Source organism: Martes martes, assembly GCF_963455335.1.
Source record: "Martes martes genome assembly, chromosome: 14".
NCBI classification, from domain to species: Eukaryota; Metazoa; Chordata; class Mammalia; order Carnivora; family Mustelidae; genus Martes; species Martes martes.
The window spans coordinates 52961352-52973692 of NC_137902.1; the positions used below are offsets into that span (position 1 = coordinate 52961352).

The window sequence follows — 12341 nt, forward strand, 5'->3', positions numbered from 1 at the left end:
TGAACAGAGCCTGGCACATAGTAGGTAGTAAATAATTGTCAAATGAGTCAGTAGACGGAGTTTTGAGTTATCCCAAGGATACCAGGAAAGACTCCTTTTAATAATTCCTCATTCATATGATTGGAAATCTGAAGCTATTGTTGCCATTCAGGTTTTTTAATCTTAGAGAATTTACTGTTTCTGTGTTCCAATAAGAGTGGTATGATTGTAACAGAGTAAATTTCTTTCATTTTCCGCTCACTTTCTTTTCCAACACTCTCAATCCCTCTCTTGTGATTCTTTTTCTTTTTCTAAGATTTATTTATTTGAGAGAGAGAGAGAGAGAGAGAGAGAGAGTATGAGCAGGAGGGGCAGAGAGAAAAGGAGAGAGAATCTAAAGCAGACTCTACAGTAGGCATGGAGCTGGATCTGGGGCTTGATCTCAGGACCCGAGATCATGACCTTAGCTGAAACCAAGAGTCTGACGCTTAACTGACTGTACTGCCCAGACACAACCACTTCTCTTGTGATTCTTAAGTTTATTTATTTATTTATACACATGTGTGCGTGTGTGCACGTGCACACACACACACGCACACACATTCACACACACACACACACATACACTCCCTTTTTTCCCTGTTCTTATCATTCTCCTTTCCTCCATTTTAGGAAATTGATCATTCTAATTTGTTTAATATGTGTTTTTGTTTATGTGTTTCTTGTATATGTTATTTTGTTTGTATGTTATTACATATTGTTATTTTGTGTGCATTTGTTTTTAACAGTTTGAAGTACAATTGACATTTCATTAACTGCACATATTTAACACATACAAATTGATATGTTTGACATCTGAACACAACCATGAAAACATCACCCCAATCAAGTTAATAAACATATCCAAAATCTCCTAAACTCTCCTTGTGCCCATTTGAATCTCTTTCCCTGGCTTCCTTTCCAGACAACTACCAGGCATCTCTCTGTCACCATCAATTAGTTTGCATGTCTAAAATTTTAGTTCTAGAAAATTTCCACCATTTTCTAGAACTTCTAGAATTAAATAGGATCACATAGTATGTTCTCTTTTTCCACCAAGCATGACTGTTTTGAGTATCAAACATGCTGTTGTCTATATTAGTAGTTCATCCCTTTTTATTGCTAAGTAGTATCTCATTATACGAAGATACCACCATGTGTTTATCTATTCACATGTTGATAGATATTTGGGGTGTTTCTAATTTGGGACTACTAAAATAAAGCTGCTATGGATATTTGTCTACAAGTATTTTTATGGATATACACTTTCATTTCTTCTGGATAAAATATTTAGGAGTTGAATTTCTGGTACCAAGAGTTATTTAGCAGTATGCTTTTAATTTTCTTTATTTTCCATTTTAAAAAATTATTTCAATTCAATTTATTAACATAGTATACTATGAGTTTCAGAGGTAGAGTTCATTCATTCATCAGTCTTATATAATATCCAGTGTTTATTACATCACATGCCCTCCTTAATGTCCATCACCCAGTTACCCCATCCTCCTACCCCCTGCCCCTCCAACAACCCTCAGTTTGTTTCCCATGATTAAGAGCATCTTATGGTTTGTCTCCCTCTCTGATTTCGTCTTGTTTTACTTTTCCTTCCCTTCCCCTATGCTCCTCTGTTTTGTTTCTTAAATACCACATATAAGTGAAATCATATAGTTGTCTTTCTCTGATTGACTTATTTTGCTTAGCGTAATACCCTCTAGTTCCATCCACATCATTGCAAATGGCAAGATTTCTTTTTTTTTGATGGCTGAGTAATATTCCAGGGTGTATGTGTGTGTGTGTGTGTGTCCATTAATCTGTTGATGGACATCTGGGCTCTTTCCATAGTTTGGCTATTGTGGGCATTGCTGCTATAAACACTGGGGTGCAGATGCCTCTTTGGATCAAGGATCATTACATTTGTATCTTTGGGTTAAATACCTAGTAGTGCAATTGCTCAGTCATAGGGTAACTCTATTTTCAACTTTTTGAGGAACCTCCTACTGTTTTCCAGAGTGGCTGTGCCAGCTTGCATTCCTACCAACAGTGTGAGAGGGTTCCCCTTTCTCTGCATCCTTGTCAACATCTGTTGTTTCCTGACTTAATTTTATATGCTTTTAATTTTCTAAATATATGGGGATTTTTCCAGACATCTTTTTAAAAAAATATTTTATTTATTTATTTGAGGGAAAGAGAGAGAGAGCACACAAACAGGGGGAGGAGCAGAGACAGAGACTAAAAAAGAAGCAGACTCCCCACTGAACAGGGAGTCTGATGTGGAGCTCGATCCCAGGACCTTGGGATCCTGACCTGAGCTGAAGGCAGACGCTTAACCAATTTAATTTCACTGTGGCTAGAAAAGCCACTTTGTATGATTTGAATCCTTTTCAATTTATTTTGACTTGTTCTATGGTCCAGGATGTGATCTTCTTTTTAAAAATTTAATTTTATTTTTTCAGTGTTCCAAGATTCATTGTTGATCTATCTTGATAAATATTCCATATTCACTTGAAAAGAACGTGTATTCTGCTGCTGTTGAGTGTCCTATAGAATTTTAGTTAGGTCAAATTAGTCGATTATATGTTCAACTCTCCTATATCCTTTGTAATTTTATGTCTTTGAAGTTTTGTTTGAATAATTCTTCTTGCCTCAAGTCACATTTCTTCTAACTCTATAATCTTCATTTTATGTTTAAGTTTATTTGGATTCCATCTTTGAAAATGATGCTAAGTAGGCATCCAGTTCTATTTTTCTTCAATATAGGGATCTAGTTTTCTCAAAATCATCTATTAAACAACTGTCTTTTTTGTTTCAATTCAAGGTATATGTCTCTAAGCTTTTTAATCTGTCTACTGGTCTGATCTTAAAATATTGTGTTCTTTTTATTGCTGTAGTGTTGTAGTATGCCTTAATATCTGGTATGTCAGTTTCTTCCATTTACTTGCCTTTTTATACCTGACTTACCTATTCATGGACCTTTATTTAACTATATAGATTTTGAAGTGTTTATCATGTACATAAACAATCCAGTTGAAATTTTTATTTGGACCCTATTGAACTTATAAATTATTTTAGGGATGATTAACATCTTTGTTATTAAATTCTATTCTATCCAAGTATTTGGAAGGCCTTTCCATATCCTCAGATCATCTTCTGTGTCCTTTATCAAAGTTTTAACATTTTTTGCAATGAGTCTGTTTAAGTAGTTAATAAGAACTTAATAGATACCATTGCTACCATAAAGTATCTTATTTTAATTATACTTTTTCATTGGTTATTACTGGCATTTTTTAAAGTATGCTATTGATTTTGATATTTTAGACTTTAGTGTATACTATTGTTTTTTAGGTTGAATTTACATATGACTATCACTTTTATTGATTCTAATAGATTATGTATTCTATTTTTTCCCTAGAATTTGATTATTATATCATCTGCCAACAACAATAATGATAGGGTTACCTTTTCTCTGCCAATCCTCATACTACTCATGTCTTCTTACTATCTCCAATAATATGTTATATATTAATTGTGGTGGTCAACTTTGTCTTCCTTCCTATCTTAATGGGACTGAATTTAAAATTTGTCAATTAAATATAAAATATGCTGTAAACTTTTTCTAGAAAACTTTTATAGAATTAAGGACGATCCCTTCTAATCCTAGTTTTCAATGAACTTTTTCTTCATTCATAGGTGTTGGACTTTATAAAATTCTTTTTCTGCATCAATTGAAAAAAAATGATTTTGAACTACATTGATAGATATGTTTCATATTGAACAATCCTTGCATTCAACGGATAAATCTTACTTGATTATAATGCATTATTTTTAAATATACCTTTGGATTTGAATAGCCAATACTTTATTTTGGATCTTGGCATCTATGTTAATAAATAAAATAGCCTATAATGTTCTTTTGTCACCGGTTTTATAATCAAGATTATTAAGCAGCTTTTGTTCCTTTGCTATTCTTTATCATCTTATATATGATAGGAATTGATTTTGGCTTGAAACATTGACACAGTTCAACCAATAAAACAACCAGGACCTCAGTTTTGTGGCAGGAAAAGGTATCTGACTACCATTTCATTTTCTTAATATTTATGTTCTTTATTTCTTATTTTGTTATTCATGACTTTTTTTTTTGCAGAGTTTCATGTACAACTTTATTAAAATCATATATCCTACTGAAATTCAGAGATTGCACATCAGCTCATATTTTCAATTGTGACTCTTACTTGAATGGATTTTTTACCACTGCCTTCTGCCTCTCCCTCTCAATAACATAACAGCTATTTTTTTTGTCTTGCTTTTCTTTTTTTTCCCCAATTTTATTTAATTTATTTATTTTTTTTCTTATTTTTTATAAACATATAATGTATTTTTAGCCCCAGGGGTACACGTCTGTGAATCGCCAGGTTTACACACTTCACAGCACTCACCATAGCACATACCCTCCCCAATGTCCATAACCCCACCACCCTCTCCTGACCCCCCTCCCCCCAGCAACCCTCAGTTTGTTTTGTGAGATTAAGAGTCACTTATTGTTTGTCTCCCTCCTGATCCCATCTTGTTTCATTTATTCTTTTCCTACCCCTCAAGCCCCCCATGTTGCATCTCCACTTCCTCATATCAGGGAGATCATATGATAGTTATCTTTCTCTGATTGACTTATTTCACTAAGCATAATACCCTCTAGTTCCATCCACGTCATCGCAAATGGCAAGATTTCATTTCTTTTGATGGCTGCATAGTATTCCAGTGTATATATATACCACATCCTCTTTATCCATTCATCTGTTGATGGACATCTAGGTTCTTTCCATAGTTTGGCTATTGTAGACATTGCTGCTATAAACATTCAGGTGCACGTGCCCCTTCGGATCACTACGTTTGTATCTTTAGGGTAAATACCCAGTAGTGCAATTGCTGGGTCATAGGGTAGCTCTATTTTCAACTTTTTGAGGAACCTCCATGCTGTTTTCCAGAGTGGTTGCACCAGCTTGCATTCCATCAACAGTGTAGGAGGGTTCCCCTTTCTCCGCATCCTCGCCAGCATCTGTCATTTCCTATTCATGACATTTTATGCTTTTTAGGAATTCATCAATTTCATCTTTTTTTTTTTAATTTTAAAATTTTTGTATTAATCAGTTACTTTTAATAGACTTCATTTTTTAGAAGAGTTTTATGTTCACAGCAATGTTGAAAGGAAGGTTTGGAGATTTTTCATATACCGCTGCTCCTACACATGTGTAGTATCCCCTATTATTAACATTCCTGATGACATATGATGAGAAGTATCTTACCATACGCTTATGTGCCATTTATATATCTTCTTTGGTGGGTATATATTAAGGTCTTTGGCCATTTTTTAATCAGGTGTTTATTTTCTTATTATTGAGTTTTAAGAGGTTTTTTAAAAATATAATTTTCTTTTTCTTTCCTCTTTTTTTTTTTAGATTTTATTTATTTAATTCTCAGAGAGAGAGAGAGCACAAGCAGGGGGAGTGGCAGGCAGAGCAGGCAGAGGTAGAAGCAGGCTCCCCTCCAAACAAGGAGCCTGATGCAGGACTCGATCCCAGGACCCTGGGATCATAACCTGAGCTGAAGGCAGCCACTTAACTGACTGATCCACCCAGGCGTCCCTTAAGAATTTTTAGAATGTTTTTAACTGAGATATAATTGACATATTATTTAGTTTCAGGTGTACAACATAATGATTCAACATTTATACATATTGCAAAATGATCACCACAATAAGACTACTTAGCATTCATCACTACACAGTTACAATTTTTTGCTTTTGATGAGGACTTTTAAGATAGCTCTTTTGGCAATTTTCAAATATACAGTAGAGTATTATTAATTATAGTCACCATGCTGTATATTACCTTACTTATTTATTTTTTAACTGGAAGTTTGTACCTTTTGACTACCTTCACCCATTTCACCTACTCCTATTCCCTGTCTCTGGCAACCATGAATCTGTTCTTTGTATCTATGATTTCAAGGCTATTTTTTCTGTTTTTGTTTATTTTATATTTCACATATAAGTGATATCATATGGTGTTTATCTTTGTCTGACTTATTTCACTTAGCATAGTGTCCTCATGGTCCATTCATGTTGTTACAAATGGCCAATATTTCATTCTTTTTTATGGCTAAATAATATTCCATTGTATATATGTACACATTTTCTTTATCCATTCTTCCATTGATGGATAGTTAGTTGGCTTTCATGTCTTGGCTGCTGTAAATAATGCTGCATTGAAAAAAAAATAATGCTGCATTGAACATAGGAGGGTGCATATATTTTTTCAAGTTAGTGTTTTCATTTCCTTTGGATAAATACCCAGAAGTGGAATTGCTGCATCATATGGGTATTTCTAGTTTTAATTTTTTGAGGAAACTCCATACCGTTTTCCATAGTGGCTGCATCAATTTACATTCCCAACCACAGTGCACAAGGGTTCTCTTTCTCCATATCCTCACCAACACTTGTTATTTCTTGTCTTTTTGATGATAAGCATTCTAGCAGGTGTTAGGTAATATCTCATTGTGGTTATGATAAGCATTTCCCTGATGATTCATGATGTTGAGCATCTTTTCATGTGTCTGTTGACCATTTGTATGTCTTCTTTGGAGAAATGTTTATTCAGATCCTCTGTTCATTTCTATTTATTTTATTTTTATTTTTTGTAGTTTTATGGTTTGACACAGATATGATGTGCACAACAAGCTATCCATTTTCTTTGCTCTGCAGCCTGGGGTTGGGATTGGTGACTCTGATTGCCAGCTGGGCTGCTCTTTCCACAATCACTTTGTGGTTCTTGGAGGAGACATTGTGAACAATCTCTGCACAGTAAGATTTGTTGCACATCAGCAGCACTTCAAACTCCTTGACATTGTGGACTAGGATCTCCCAGAAGCCACTGGGCAACATGTGCTTTGTTTTCCTGTTGCTCCCATAACCAATGTTGGACATCAAGATCTGGCCCTTGAATCTTCTATGTACCCTATTGTCAATGCCTCTGGGTTTCTGCCAGTTGTGCTTAATTTTGACATATTGGTCTGACTGGTGCCGGGTGAACCTCTTGGTCTTCTTTTTTTTTTTTTTAAGGTTTTATTTATTTATTTGACAGACAGAGATCACAAGTAGGCAGAGAGGCGGGCAGAGGGAGAGGGGGAAGCAGGCTCTCTTCCAGAACCCTGGGATCACGACTGGAGCCGGAAGCAGAGGCTTTAACCCACTGAGCCACCCAGGCACCCCCTCTTGGTCCTCTTTTTAATGATCTTGGGCTTCACCAAAGGTCTGAGGGTAGCCATGATGCCCAGTAACAGATGGCCACCACCTCCGCAGACAGTGCCTAGGAAGAGAGGTGAGAGGTCCTCTGCTCATTTTTCCACCCTCTTAAAATATTTATTTATTATTTTTATTGTGTTATGTTAGTCACCATACAGTACATCATTAGTTCTTTTTTTAAAAAACATATAATGTATTATTGCTTCAGGTGTACAGGTCTGTGAATCATCAGTCTTACACAATTCACAGCACTTACCATAGCACATACCCTCCCCAATGTCCATAACCCACCCACCCTATCTCTCCCCACCCCACCCCTCAGTAACCCTCAGTTTGTTTCCTAAGATAAGAGTCTCTTATGGTTTATCTCCCTCCCTGGTCCCATCTTGTTTTGTTTTTTTCCCCCTCCCTTCCCCCCAGGACCCCCTGCCCTGCATCTCAAATTCCTCATATCAGAGAGAGCATATGATAATTGTGTTTCTCTGACTGACTTATTTCACTTAGCATAATACTCTCTAGTTCCATCTACATCATTGCAAATGGCAAGATTTGGGGGGTTTGATGGCTGCATAGTATTCCATGGTATATATATATATACCACATCTTCTTTATCCATTCATCTGTTGATGGACATCTAGATTCTTTCCATAGTTTGGCTATTGTGGACATGGCTCCTTTAAACATTTGGGTGCATGTGCCCCTTCGGATCACAACAGTGCAATTGCTAGGTCATAGGGTAGCTCTATTTTCAACTTTCTGAGGAACCTCTGTACTGTTTTCTAGAATGGCTGCACCAGCTTGCATTCCCACCAAGAGTGTAGGAAGGTTCCCCTTTCTCTGCATCCTCACCAACATCTGTCATTTCCTGACTTGTTAATTTTAGCCATTCTGACTGGTGTAAGGTGGAACAAATCAACAAACCTAGGAGTTGATTCTTTGAAAGAATTAATAAGATTGATAAACCCTTGGCCAAACTTATCAAAAAGAAAAGAGAAAGTACCCAAATTAATAAAATCATGAATGAAAGAGGAGAGATCACAATCAACACCAAAGAAATACAAACAATTATGAGAACATATTTTGAGCAACTATACACCAGCAAGTTTGACAATCTGGAAGAAATGGATGCATTTCTAGGGATATATAAACTACCACAACGGAACCAGGAAGAAATGGAAAACCTGAACAGATCCATAACCAGTAAGGAGATTGAAGCAGTCATCAAAAATTTCCCAACAAACAAGAGCCCAGGGCCAGACAGATTCCCAGGGGAATTCTACCAAACATTTAAAGAAGAATTAATACCTATTCTCTGAAACTGTTCCAAAAAATAGAAATGGAAGAAAAACTTCCAAACTCATTTTATGAGGCCAGAATTACCTTGATCCCAAAACCAGACAAAGACCCCATCAAAAAGGAGAAATACAGACCAATATCCTTGATGAATATGGATGCAAAAATTCTCACCCAAATACTAGCTAATAGGATCTAACAATACACTAAAAGGATTATTCACCACAACCACGTGGGATTTATTCCTGAACTGCAAGTTTGGTTCAACATCTGCAAATCACTGTGACTCAATATATTAATAAAAGAAAGAAAAAGATCCATATGATATTCTTAATAGATTTAAAAAGCATTTGACAAAGTACAGCATCCTTTATTGATTAAAACTCTTCACAGTGTAGGGATAGAGGGTATATACCTCAATATCATAAAATCCATCTACGAAAAACCCACAGCGAATATCATTCTCAATGGGCAAAAACTGAGACCTTATCCCCTAAGGTCAGGAACAGGGCAGGGCTGTCCATTATCACCATCGCTATTCAGCATAGTACTAGAAGTTCTAGCCTCGGCAACTGGACAACAAAAAGAAATAAAAGGCATCCAAATCTGCAAAGAAGAAGTCAAACTTTCACATTTTGCAGATGATATGATACTTTATGTGGGAAATGCAAAAGACTGCACTCCGAAACTGCTAGAACTTATACAGGAATTCAGTAAAGTGTCAGGATATAAAATCAATGCACAGAAATCAGTCGCATTTCTATACACCAACAGCAAAACAGAAGAAGGAGAAATTAAGGAGTCGATCCCATATACAATTGCACCCAAAACCATAAGATACCTAGGAATAAACCTAACCAAAGAGACAAAGAATCTGTACTCAGGAAACTATACAGTACTCATGAAAGAAATTGAGGAAGACACACAAAGAAATGGAAAACATTCCACGCTCATGGATTGGAAGAACAAATATTGTTGAAATGTCTATGCTACCTAAAGCAATCTACACACTCAATGCAATCCCTATCAAAATACCATCCATTTTTTTCAAAGAAATGGAACAAATAATCCTAAAATTTATATGGAACCAGAAAAGACCCTGAATAGCCAGAGGAATGTTGAAAAAGAAAACCAAAGTTGGCAGCATCACAATTCCAGACTTCAAGCTGTAATCAGCAAAACAGTATGGTACTGGCACAAAAATAGACACATAGATCAGTGGGACAGAATAGAGAGCCCAGAAATGGACCCTCAAGTCTATGGTCAACTAATCTTGGACAAAGTAGGAAAGACTGTCCAATGGAAAAAAGACAGTCTCCTCAACAAATGGTATTGAAAAATTGGACAGCCACATGCAGAAGAATGAAAATGGGCCATTTCCTTACACCACACACAAAAATAGACTCAAAATGAATGAAATACCTCAATATGAGACAGGAATCCACCAAAATCCTTGAAGAGAACACAAAGCAACCTCTTTGACCTTAGTCGCAGCAACTTCTTCCTAGAAACATCGCCAAAGGCAAGGGAAGTGAGGGCAAAAATGAACTCTTGGGACTTCATCAAGATCAAAAGCTTTTGCACAACAAAGGAAACAGTCAACAAAACCAAAAGATCACCGACAGAAAGGGAGAAGATATTTGCAAATGGTATATCAGATAAAGGGCTAGTATCCAAAATCTATAAAGAATTTATCAAATTCAACACCCAAAGGACAAATAATCCAATCAAGAAATGGGCAGAAGACATGAACAGACATTTCTGCAAAGAAGACATCCAAGTGGGGCGCCTGGATGGCTCAGTGGGCTAAGCATCTGCTTTTGCTTCAGGTCATGATCTCAGGGTCCTGGGATCGAGCCCCGCATCGGGCTCCCTGCTGGGCAGGGAGTCTGCCTCTCCCTCTCTCTCTGCCTGCCTACTTGTGATCTCTCTCTGTCAAATAAATAAAATCTTTAAAAAAAAAAAAAGAAGAAGACATCCAAGTGGCCAACAGACACATGAAAAAGTGCTCAAAATGACCTCTGCTCATTTTAAAAATCAGATTTTTTTTTTTTGCTACTGAGTTGTAGGAGTTCTTTATATATTTTTAATATTAACCCTTTATCATATATATGATTTGCAAATATTTTTTCCCATTCAGTAGGTTGCTTTTTCATTTTTTTGTAGGTTTCCTCTGATGTGCAGGAACTTTTTAGTTTTGTATAGCCCCTCTTGTTGATTTTTGCTTTTATTGACTAACAATGTGCATCTTGATTATGGTAGTGTTTAAAAGAATCTATAAAGGGGATAAATTTGCTTAGGACTACATACACATATATACACAAATGCATATGAGAACTGGCAAAACCAGAATGAGGTCTTTAGTGCATTTAAGTATTGTACCAATATCAGTTTCCTGGTTTTTATATTATACCATACTATAGTGGTATAAGATGTCACCTTTGAAAGGTATTATATAATACCACTGACAGTATTATATAATAGGTAAAGAGTACATGGGACTATATGTTTTACATTTGCAACTTCCTGCACATCTATAATTATTTCAAAATGAAGAGTTAAAAAATCCTTACAAGTAGCAATTGAGAGCACTTATGTGGAGTCTCAAAATATAAAGCTCCATGTAAACTGAAGACAATAAGAACAACCTTAAAAAGGTAATATTCAAAACTTATCACTTCTTTATTACTGTACTACATTTTATTATAATCTGTGCTACTGAAGTTATTTATTTGTAATTATATTCTTATGTAGAAATACTATGTAATGGTATTCTCTTGTGCATCTCTTCCTAACTCTGCATTCAGTGATGTAACATTGGTTGCTTGAAATCAGCTATAATAGGAGAATTTATATCATGGAAATCAGCAAACACTATAAACCAGCCTTCAACATATCCAAAAGCCAATTGTTGAACATTTACCAGCTTATCATTCAATATATAGGAAAACTTCAAGTATTTGGAAATTAAACAATATGCTTCTAAATAACCCATAGATCAAAGAAGTCACAAAATAATTTGAACTGAGTGATAATGCAACAAGTCAAAATTTGTCAGATGAACTAAATTAGTTCCCAGAAGGAAATTTGTAGCTTTGAATGCCTCTATTAAAAAAATAAGAAAGGTCTAAAATCAGTTATCTAAGAGTCTACTTTAAGAAGCTAGAAAATAAATTAAATTAGACCCAAAGTAAGTGAAAGGAAAAAACATAATAAAGATCAGAGTAGAAATCGATGAAATAGAAAGTAGACAAGAATAGAGAAAAGTAATGAGACCAATAGCTGATTCCTTGAAAAGATAAATTAAATAAATAAATCTAGTTAGGGGAAAGAAGAGAGAAGATACATAGTACCAATATCAGAAATGAAAGAGGGAACACCTCTGAAAATCTTATAGATATTAGAAAGATAATAAGGAAAATTATTAATAACTTAAAGCCAACAGGTGTGAATGTAATGTGAATACCTTGACAGACATACAAAGTATGTCAGGAAGAAAGAAAATCTGCATAGACCTACTCTCCTAAGGAAGTTAAATATGTAATTAAAAAAGAAAAAACAAAACTCCAGGCTTAACCCATTCCTACCATAGACTCAGAAAATACAAGAGAGAATACTTCCCACTGTTTGACCACAGTTATCACTGTGATATTCAAAACCAGACAAACCCATCCCAAGAAGAGTACACACCAATAAGCCTCATGAACCTAGACACAGAAATTCTTAACAAATA

The 12341-nt window shown here is 35.5% G+C and overlaps 2 protein-coding genes across 2 annotated transcripts in view; one reads left to right on the forward strand and one right to left on the reverse strand.

Annotated features, from left to right (window-relative positions):
* Positions 1-12341, forward strand: part of CFAP70 (cilia and flagella associated protein 70) — a gene marked incomplete at its 5' end in the record, with an annotated part of 112796 nt that overhangs the window by 68287 nt on the left and 32168 nt on the right. The window lies entirely within an intron of this gene.
* LOC308355457 (large ribosomal subunit protein eL32-like) lies at positions 6752-7389 on the reverse strand (the record flags this gene model as incomplete). The annotated part of the gene is made up of 2 exons (XM_080823684.1): positions 7280-7389; positions 6752-7103 (listed from the first exon to the last, which is right to left on the reverse strand). The coding sequence occupies exons 1-2, from the start codon at positions 7336-7338 to the stop codon at positions 6752-6754; spliced, it is 411 nt and encodes a 136-aa protein (XP_080679810.1). The 5' UTR covers positions 7339-7389.